This window comes from Portunus trituberculatus, chromosome 40, assembly GCF_017591435.1.
Source record: "Portunus trituberculatus isolate SZX2019 chromosome 40, ASM1759143v1, whole genome shotgun sequence".
Classification (NCBI taxonomy): Eukaryota; Metazoa; Arthropoda; class Malacostraca; order Decapoda; family Portunidae; genus Portunus; species Portunus trituberculatus.
The window spans coordinates 24,924,472-24,935,741 of NC_059294.1; the positions used below are offsets into that span (position 1 = coordinate 24,924,472).

General features: G+C 40.9%; 1 protein-coding gene and 1 pseudogene across 1 annotated transcript in view; both read right to left on the minus strand.

Annotated features, from left to right (window-relative positions):
• Nucleotides 1-988, minus strand: part of LOC123516166 (probable glutamate receptor) — a 3,448-nt gene extending 2,460 nt beyond the window's left edge. Inside the window, exons 1-3 of the mRNA XM_045275329.1 lie at nucleotides 845-988; nucleotides 670-760; nucleotides 1-114 (exon numbers count right to left, since the gene is read on the minus strand). The exon at nucleotides 1-114 is cut by the window's left edge and continues 184 nt beyond it. Coding sequence (XP_045131264.1) covers nucleotides 1-114; nucleotides 670-760; nucleotides 845-888 — 249 coding nt within the window. The 5' untranslated portion in view covers nucleotides 889-988. The remainder of the gene's footprint in view (nucleotides 115-669; nucleotides 761-844) is intronic.
• A 4,446-nt stretch (nucleotides 989-5,434) lies between these two features.
• LOC123515880 lies at nucleotides 5,435-10,879 on the minus strand (annotated as a pseudogene).
• Between the last annotated feature and the right edge of the window lie 391 nt (nucleotides 10,880-11,270).

Consider the following 11,270-nt stretch of genomic DNA (forward strand, 5'->3'; position numbering starts at 1 on the left):
GGTGCCCTTCATCGACAGAATTGACCGTGCGTCGTAGAAAAAGGATTCGCTAAAATCCACAGCCATTGCTCGACTGTAAATTCTTCCAAAGGGCCCGAGAGCGAGGTCAGCTTCCTGATTAAATGGAAAAAAGGTGATTCAGTGTTTTTTAAGTACAAAACAGCGAAGTATATAAAGGATATAATACGTAGTCAAATGAAGAGGAAGTTGTTCATGTAATTAATAATATACAAAACTTTGACCTCCTCCTGTTCATTATTCTTGTAATAACAATTTTACCAACAAAAAAAAAAAAAAAAAGCTTTGTCTCTTTAAAGCATTTTTTTTTACTTTTAGTACACGCGATTACTACATGATTGTATTCAAGGTTTGTTCTTCTCTCCTCCAGTTGTATTCGTGAATGACTTCCCACTGTTCTTCGTTCCGTCTATATCTATGTAGAGATACTTACAATGATCTAATCCAAATAAATTGTTGGTATGTAGCTCATCTCCCACACACCTAATATCCACAGTGTTATCCTTGATACACTCGAACACCGCAATGCAATCATCAGTGCGTATACTCGTATGGTTACATTTTTTTTTTTTTTTTCCAGTAAGGACACAAAAATGTGCAACACTATCGAAATGCGTTTTTATCAGATGTCTACGGGCAAACAATCCTCACCTTGAGTGTCACCTGGCCCATCATGCCAGTCCAGCTGCCATTGGGTCGCTGGCCACCAAATGCGCCGTCCGGTGGTGTCACCACGTTGTACCTGCATACGCAATATGTACGGTCATTGCCAGGCTTAATCTCTATGCACTTCGCCGTAAGAGTTAAAAGTGCATTCGTTCCTTACGTGAAGTTTAGTGTATGAGCAAGAACATTAAGCATGTTGCCCATAGGACCAGCCACAGCCCTGCGGCCGTCAGCGTCAGTGGTAAGCACTGTGTGGGGGCGCCAATGGACAGACGCCACCGTGACCAGCGCCCCATCGGGAAACCTGCAGCGGACGAACAGATTAGCAAATGACACTTGTTGTAAGATTGATGATTAACAATAAATAGTTTTGCCGATAAGACTCTTAAAGACTTCCTGTTTATATTAATTCCTGTTTATATTTATAAGATGAAACCATGCCTTGAGAGTTATTTTGCGAACAATGTACGTAATAGATATCACTGATATGGATGATTAAACAACTGATACAAATAGACGCTGAATGCATCTCTAATTTAATCAGGATAATCAAGTCACACAACGACTAATAGATATATGTACACCACTGCGTTCTTCAACTCGCCTTCCTCAGAATGATATTTAATTCAACCTCTATGAGCATTCTGAGGCGGTGGCAAAGTGAATAAGGTGGTGAGCGTGGGATCGGGCAGACGTCCACGCGTAGGTTCGAATCCCACCACATACCGTTTGAAGCTGTACCATTTGTATAGTGGTTTAAAGTTACCTACATGTCACCATAATACCCAGGTTCTAGGTGGCTACACCAAAGATGCGCTTGGGTGGTGATATGGGCCCTGATATGGGTACCATTATAAATAAAATTGCCTGCGCCATTAATGGGTGGAAGCTAAACAGCGCTTTCCATACTCTTCAAGTATACCCACAGGCACTATAGGCCATAACATAAAAAAAAAAAAAGTCCGGTGTCATTGTGGCTCCATCTTGATTGGAATACCTCAATACTTATCTCCAAAGTGACCTTATAAGCACTGAGGCTTACAGTACTGTACATACACTCTTGCATCATACAGGAGCTCTATCATGGAGACATCGCCATCTTCCCAGTATAACCAACAAGAATATCCACAGCTGGGAGAAAGCCGTGTTACCTGAAGGAAGAAGGGTTCTGCGTCAGGCTACGTAACACCTCAGGATCCTCCAGAACGTCTTGCACCGGTAGAGCCATTCTGTGTTCCTTGCGACACCGCTGCTGGGAATGGAACCTCAGAAAACACACACACACACACACACATACACACATACAGTTCAGTGTCTTGTGTCTTCACATCGTTGAAAAAGATATTTTTATTTTATCTGCATACGAGAATATATAGCAAAACATTTTATTGGGCACGAAAACTTCACTCTATGAGATGCTGAATTCAAGCAATAGTTATTGGGATGTCGTTATGATCTGAAGACGTGTCTACTGCTGCTTTCAGAAAACAGAATCTGAGGAGAAAAAGATCTAAACTTGCATCACAGACAATACATAAACCTTGTGACGATCAAGACTAAAGTGGGCAGAAAATAATGCAATTTCAATTAGAAGCATGATACAGACAATGGGAGGGAATGAGTGACAGAACAACTCAGAATCTTATATTTTTTTTCAGCAGGGTTCAAAACAGAATTCTCAAAACTAGCAATATTAGAGATGCTAGTGATTATATTGGATTCAGTAGACGAAGAAACATGGCGAAGATTAATTGCACCTTCAGTTAGGTGCCACAAGTCTGGTCTCTTACTAACAGAGAAATATTTTGGAGGGAACTTACTCTTTTCACAAGATGTTAAAGAAAGCGAAATGCATAGGCTAAAGAACGGAATAAGAGAGTGGCCCACTGACTATATAACCATATTCGCGAATGTCCTGATGGCATGACTGAGCCAGAGTCCGTGAAACTAAGTAGCTGTGGTATCTCGATATGCTCTCCGTGTCCTCACCTCCTGCTTCAGGGGTCCAGGTGCCTCTACATCCCCCGCCTTCATCCTGCTTCATTATATGCTGTCAGTCATGAGCGTCGCCCCCACCCAGCCAACTGACCCTTTCTTTGTCACTGGCACTCGCAGATGACGACGACTCATCGTGTTCTTGCATTATTAAGGTGACTAGATTCGCATGAACCAAAACAGTCTCTGCTTAATTCATAATGACACATATCACAAAGTGTGCGCGCAAATTTTCATGACAATTAGAATGTAAATGTCAGCCGTCTTGCAATATAGACAGTCTCGCATACATTTAACTAGCTCAGTCGGGTCCGTCATTTTTAATCAAATCTTCATATAAAGCCTTCACCTATGGTACACACAGGCGTGAATCACACTTGAGAGAACACCAAAATCTGCTTTATAGCGCTCTGCACACTTTACCATCAAGCATTAGCAACAGTAGTCGTATCATAGTAGTAGTAGTAGTAGTAGTAATAGTAGTAGTAGTAGTAGTAGTAGTAGTAGTAGTAGTAGTAGTAGTAGTAGTAGTAGTAGTAGTAGTAGTAGTAGTAGTAGTAGTAGTAGCAGTAGCAGCAGCAGCAGCAGCAGCAGCAGCAGCAGCAGCAGCAGTAGTAGTAGTAGTAGTAGTAGTAGTAGTAGTAGTAGTAGTAGTAGTAGTACATAAGAACATAAGAAATAGGGAAGCTGCAAGAAGCCGTCAAACCTGCACGTGGCAGTCCCTGTATGAGCAAAGTTACTTAATTCAATCTATCATCCCCATCCATAAATTTATCTGCTCTTCTTTTAAAGCTCCATATTGACTCACCACTAACAACATGATTACCGAGTCCGTCCCATTCATCAACCACTCTGCTTGAAAACCAGTTTGTAGCAGCAGTAACAGCAGTAGTAATAATGGTAGTAGTTAAAAATAGTAGTGGTAATAATAATAGTAGAAGCAGCAGCAGTAGCAGAACCAGCAGCAGCACCACCAACACCAGCACCAGCACTAGCAACAACAACAACAACAACAACAACAACAGTAGCAGCAGCAACAGCAACAGTGGCGGCGGCGGTGACAGGAAAAACAATAACTGTCGTATCACACACGCAGCAAGGTGTGAAGGAGACCAATATTCTTGAGTATAATATTTTCACAGGTAGACAGATAATGTCTATATGGCTAGTTTAGTTGCAGCTTTCTATCTCTTGACAATAAAGGTCATGTTGCCCACTTGTCTTGCGACTGTACACAAAATTTGGCAGAAGGAAAAAAAGAAAAGTAGCCAAAATGAACATTGGTTAAAAAAATGTCTTGTTCTTGCCTGTGTGTGTGTGTGTGTGTGTGTGTGTGTGTGTGTGTGTGTGTGTGTGTGTGTGTGTGTGTGTGTGTGTGTGTGTGTGTGTGTGTGTGTGTGTGTGTGTGTGTGTGTGTCACTATCAAGATACCATCCAGACTATTCCCTTTTCATAGCGGTAATTGTCAAGTAACATTAATTAGTTTGTGATGATATATTCATATGAGAACAAACGTCGCTGGCTACAGGGCCTTTAAAGTGTTCATCTTGGAAAAGCAAACTGCCAATACGTTAATTAGTTTGATCAGCAGGTGACCTTTTCTTGCACGCATTCACGCATAATTTCTTATTCATTTATCTATTTATCTCTCAAATTATCTACACACATATCTATCTATGTATATGTATATTTATATATCTATCATCTATCTATTTGCCATTTTATTTCATCTTTTTATTCATCTGTTCATTTATCTACCTGTTTACAGATGTTTGTATGTATTTATCAATTCCTTTACCTCTCTATCGCATTGTTTACTTCCCTTTTTATCTATCTATTAACCTTTCTATCTACATATTTATCAGTCAATATATATATATATATATATATATATATATATATATATATATATATATATATATATATATATATATATATATATATATATATATATATATATATATATATATATACCTTCCTATCTTTCTATCTATCCATGTATCTATCTATCTATCTATCTATCTATCTATCCATCTATCTATCTATCTGTCTATCTATCTATCTATCTATCTACTCATCTATCTATCTATCAGCCTATTTGCTTATTCATCCATCCATCTATCTATCTATCCGCCGATTTGCCTGTTTACCAATCCATTTAGGCAAGTATCTATCTGTCCCTCTATACACGTCAGCTGAAGTACAATGTAGACACAGGAATCGTGGTAAGGATCTGTATTACCTTGCATATTTATTCACGATTATAATATTCAATGGAACATATCATAAGTAATTCTCAATACAGCGCGTTGTGTAGAAGACCGGAAGCTGAACAGTGTGATAACGCAAAAAATAAGACACTAGGGGTGTTCAATAAGTTTTCGCAAAGGTTCGCTCAACTAACTTTTATTTTTTTTTCATTCCGAGTTACGATCTGGGTCATGAATCCTATGAATCTGCTCTCATGACAGTCAACATCTCTGTTTAAGTTCCGTTTCCTCTTGTGTTAAGACATCAGCATTCTTGGGAGCCATCAGGCATCAGGCATAGTGAATAAGGTGGTGACCGTGGGATCGGGCAGACGTGCACGCGTAGGTTCGAATCCCACCACGTACATCCTTAAAAACTTTGCCATTTGTCGAGTGGTTTAAAGTTACCTACATGTCACTATGATACCCAGGTTCTAGGTGATTACACCTTGGGTGGTCATATGGACCCTAATATGGGTACTACTATAAATAAAATTGCCTGCGCCACTAATGGGTGGAAGCTGAACAGCGCTTCCTGTGCATACTCTTCAAGTATACTTACAATGGTGCAAGATCAACAATGGACTCATGACTGATCTCAGTTGAAAAGCAATTTATCACATTGAGATCTGGCAGTTATCCATAACTTTACTCTCCACCATGGCCACAGTTTCCTTGGTGACTGCAGGTGATGGACCACCACTTCTGTGGTCATCCTCACACGAGTCTTGACACTGCTGGAAGAAAGCAGCCTAAGGTTTGACGGTGGAATAGGATTAGTCACTGTCCCATAATGCTATCCTCAACTAATGAATCAGCTACAGTGCTTTGCCTTGAATCTTTCAAAACTTTTTCCCAGCCAGTTATTCGCCTTCACTCATTTTGCCGGAAGGCACCATCCTCACGCCAAAAGTCGCCGTTGTACTAATAACAAAACGTTTTGGGGATGCCAGCCGTACATGACTTATTAGAGCATGCAGGAATGTGTTTCAGCCGCGGCGGGCTTCTGTCTCTCCTCCTTCTGTTAAGCCGAGAACTCATTGAACACCCGAGGCCGTGCAGTGGGGGTGCAGGAGTTGGTGGTCCATGTTTGGCAGGATACACATATCTGATGTTTTCATGGTGAGTTAAATTTCCTTGTTGGACAGCACATCTCCAAAAAGAAGACTTGCGTTGCCAGCAGGAGTCCCGCCCCGAGCACTATGAATAACCCCTGCAGAAGTAAGGAGCGTCTGTGTTACACACAATATTACACACGAATCATCCTAACCACCAGCTTAATGAAAATGTTTCGCTACAAAAATTGAAAGATTATATGAACCCTAAAGACCGAGTGAATTATTGTTCTAGCTACATACCAGCACCAGAGGCAAAAAAAAAAGAAAAAAATACGTTGCGATGTCATTATAAATATAGCAAACATCATAAAATTTTAGATGTTCACTCTGCTTCATCAAAACTATACCAGATGACCTCACTTATCCGACACCTTGTGTGCAGTAACAACAGTCTCAACAACCAGGATGACGAGCATGTTACCCAGAGGTTGGCGAGAGACAGCGGTTCCCTGACCGTGATGATGGAGGGCGTGTAGCGACAATTGGTAATGGCAGGGATCTCATCCATCAGCCAGTGCAGGTACAGCCCAGACTCCACCACAGCACGCACCCTGCCGGCACCAGCTCGGTTAGGATCACGGCAATAGTTGTAATGATCGAATGTATATATTCTCAAATGCATTCGGTAACAATGAGTGAACGTCTTCTATAGGAAAATAGCCATGAAGAAAACTCAACAATTGAAGTAAGATATTTTATAGACATTGAATTACCAAAATGTTGGCACTAATAATACATGTACGGATTTATCCAGACTCTTAGTCTAGTGCACGAACCTGTGGTTGATGGCCGCAAGGAGGGGACTGTCCTTCTGACCTATTATGCAATGGGAAGTGGTGAAGAAAGTCTGCCTTGTCTTGTAAAAGTCGCAGCTTTCTGGAGATGCAATCAAAGTGCATCAAAATCTCTCATATTACCATTAATTTTTTTTTTTATATATATATATATAAGTTCTGAAAAGTTTCATCAGGAATAATGTACTACACTCTGCCTCACGTGTCTTGAGGAAATCATCGGCTATGAGAAGGTCAAGCGTGAGGCTGGTGGACTGCAGGGAGTAACGGTCAGTGCGCACCTTGGTCTCCAGCAGTCCACTGAAAGCTTTGGGCGGCTCGTATCTGATGCGACCCACAAACTTCAACTCGTGCAACTCTCGAAACTCACCGGACTTCATTTTCTATAGACGAAACACTAAGTACAAGACTTTCTAATTCCTACCATTTATGTTATGTTCACTTCACTAACGCAAGAGCTGATCAGTTTCCTAATTATTTCATTCCTTGCATTCTCACGCTTTGAAACTCTCTCTCTCTCTCTCTCTCTCTCTCTCTCTCTCTCTCTCTCTCTCTCTCTCTCTCTCTGATTTTGTTTTTGTTTTTTCTCTCTAACTTTAATTTCGAAAGAGCAGGATCAAGATATCTCCAAAAATAAATTGGTCAACCATTATTTTTACTATTACTTTATGATTATTATCATCATCATTATCATTATCATTATTATCATTTCATTATTATTTCCATTATTAATGTTATTGTTATCACTACTCTCATTATCATTATTATTTTGTATCCCATATCTCTACAATCCACTAGAGGCTAGAACCATGATTTCTCCAGGAGCACCTTTCATTAAAAATTTAGAATCAGGGAGTCAAGGAAAGCAGCAAAGAAGCTGCTTTTAGCTACGAAATCACCCTATCTGTCACCGCTCCCCGCTGGCTGGGATTGCACCTAACTTACCGTTATTTATAATGATATGTAGCGACGCTTTCTGTGATTGTGTGAGTGAAGGTCAAACATAGTTACCACAATTATTATTATTATTATTATTATTATTATTATTATTATTATTATTATTATTATTATTATTATTATTATTATTATTATTATTATTATTATTATTATTATTATTATTATTATTATTATTATTATTATTATTAGCATTTTTATCATCATTATTATTATTATTATCATCATTAGTACTATTATTATCACTATTATTATTATTATTGTTATTGTCATTATATTTATCATGACTGCGTATTTACTTGTTTTATTTACTTATTTTCATGTTTTTTTTAAGGAACAGCAATTAAAGAGATGTTTCTTTTCCAGCTTCTGTAGTCCTCGAGCAGCTTGCTTTACACATGGACTAATTGAATCAAATCGATCTTCGAAATTGCTAGTTTCAGAACGATCGAACACACGTAACTCTTCAAGCAAACCTGCAGCAGCTACACAGGTGGCACAGGTTACTGTTCGCAGGTTCTCGTCTCTAATAAACTCACCGATATAGTGTCAGTGAGTATAGTCATGGGGAGCAACACTAAAGTGATGGAGTGGTCGTCGAGCAGGTCCCGAAGAGTCTGGATGGGCTGAGGGATGTTGCGCACCGCTAGCAAAGAGATGAGGGCCCCATTGTAGCTCCAGAACACGACGGCTGACACTATTACCCACGACACCAGGACCACCAGCCCTCCTTGTCCAAGCACGATGTCCGTCAAGCCTACGGCATCAACAACCATCAGTAGCGTGAAACATGTGATTCACAACGAAAAGACTTCTGCAAATGTGAAAATGTCGCATAGATACAATAGAAAGTAGTGGCAAAGCAAAGGGAAAATAATAACAAAGTATTGCCACCCTTTCCTCAAACGAAATACAAAGCGAGATCTTTACACTCGGTACGTGACTCCCGATCCTATTTCCTTATTCTTAATCTCTCTAGCTTCATCTTTCCCTGCACACAATATTAACCCACCTTGGTTAAGGAAGATCCGCACTTTCTGCAGAAACACCTCCCCAGCCCATCTCAGGGAAACAGAGCCGCCGGGTCGGCGCCCCACCAACAGTGTGGTCAGCCACACCACCGCCAGGGCCGCCGCCATCGCACCCCACACTGTCCCCGTCAAAGGGAACAGGAAGCCCCACGGGTTGATTTCAGGGGTGCCCTTCATCGACAGAATTGCTCGCGGGTCGTAGAACAGGGATTCGGTAAAGTCTACTCATTGCCCTGTTATAAGTGATTCCGAAAGGTCCGAGAGCGATGTCAGCCTCCTGTCCAGGAAAACATTAGCCGAGATAGAACTCGCCTTTAGGCATTTTGCTAAAGCGTCCTAAGCAACCTCAGTAGAAATAGAAAAAAAAAAAGGAATCCTCCAGTAACTTGGAAGAAAGAAGTCACGGTGGTAAAAATCAGGCACAACAGAACAGGAAGATATATAGAGAAGACCTTTGTTCAGCATCAGACTTAATAGAAATTGAAGATGATGCACAGATACGGCCTGAAATTATGTCAGTCAGCATCCTTGGCCTTTCCAGGAAATGCTAATTTATTAAAGAAAATTTTTCAGACTAAAGATGATTTCTGCCACGGGTCTTGTTTCCGACTTATAAATCTTTGCCAATTTTGCAAGAATGAAGCGAAAAGTGTGCAAAGTATGGCGTGCCTGGTGTTTCACGTTCCTTTAGATTTAGGACAACCACGAGCACAGAAACTCTCACCTTGCGCGTCACTTGCCCCATCATTCCTGTCCATGTACCATTAGGACGCTCAGCACCCCATGCACTGTCTGGTGGTGACACCACGTTGTACCTGTACGAACATAACACAGCAGCTGTAGCGCTAACACACTCCACACTGAGCCCTAAGATGTAATTTATATGCATAACATTTACTTACGTGAAGTTCATTGTTTGAGCAAAAATGGTGAGCATATTAGCCATGGGTCCAGTCACAACGTAGTGCCCCTCGGCGTCAATGGTCAAGATGATGTGAGGCCTCCACTGGACGGAAGCCACCGTGACCAGCGCTCCTTCAGGAAACCTGCGGCAAGGGGATTCAGCAGTGGTGTCCTTAGCAAGCTTTCAGCGTTGAGTGAGATATTGTTTTATCTTAATTGCCTGTATCTTAGTCCTCTAGTAAAGTTACTGATGTTATAATGCTCAGCATCATATTAAAGAGCACCAGCGTTCCACATGAATTGTTTTTCAGCCTCCTAAAACTGGTAAATTGCAGTGGAATCGTTAGCTTATGAAACACCCAGAAACAATGGAAAACCATGCCATGTCAAGAAGGCGTGTCTTCACACTAGCATTTGTACTCTGTCCTGTATGGTTCGCCAGCAATTGTTTAAGAAAACACCAAGATTTATGCGTATATAGATTGGGCTCGCTGTAGAGAACGCACAAAAAAATGCTAGCAGGATCAGTAGCCTAGGTGACCCACAGATGTTACATGTGGTAAAAATGGTGTACATATCTGTACACCAGTGTGTCTATTATAGGGCGTCGGATGACTTAGAAATACATGTGGCGGAAAATTGCCGCACAAACAAACGGCTTCAAGGGCATCGTGTGAATGGCCTCATACGGTTTCGTAGTACAGAAGAAAGAACTTGTTTAAAGCGGGCCTGAACCGTTCAGTGCTGTGCGTTCCTGAACATTGAAGAAGACGCTGCTTTCTAAACTTCCTGTGAACTAAGTAAATATTCATTCCTCTTATTTTGACTTCCTAACTTCCAAGAAAACGGAGGAGGAGGAAGAGGAGGATAATAATTATAATAATGATAATGACAAAATGATGACATTAACAATATTGCCAGAACCACCGTTATACCATCACCACCACAACCACCGTCACCACTAACAACAGAAGCAACAGAAGACTCTATAAGAGGGAGACATCACCACCTACTTAGCGGCAGTGATGAAGTCAGCCACCATGATTATCCACAGTTGAGACTAAGCCGTGTTACCTGAAGGAGGAAGGGTTCTCCGTCAGATCACGCAACACCTTGGGATCCATCAGAACCTCTCCCACTGGTCGAGCCATCCCGTGTTACGCGTAGCACCGCTGTGGGAAATGGAACGTCACAGTGCTAGTGTGTGTGTGTGTGTGTGTGTGTGTGTGTGTGTGTGTGTGTGTCCAGGTGTTGTTAAGTCCTTGCCGTGTCATGGTTATCTTTCCTGTTGAGCGTGTTCATTGCAGGGTTTAATATCTTGAGCTATCCATTTGTTTCGTATTTCAGTGAACTGGTTGTATTGGTTAGGTCAGGTAACAGAAGATTATGCAATAACTATAGAAGTATATGTTTTGCAGAAAAAATACTATATCATGATACAAAAAAAATTAGGCTGAAACTTTGGTGCGATGTAGGTAAATGACAAGCATGCAGGTTCAGAAAAGCACAGAGGATGTGTAAAACAAATTCTGACTCTGAGAC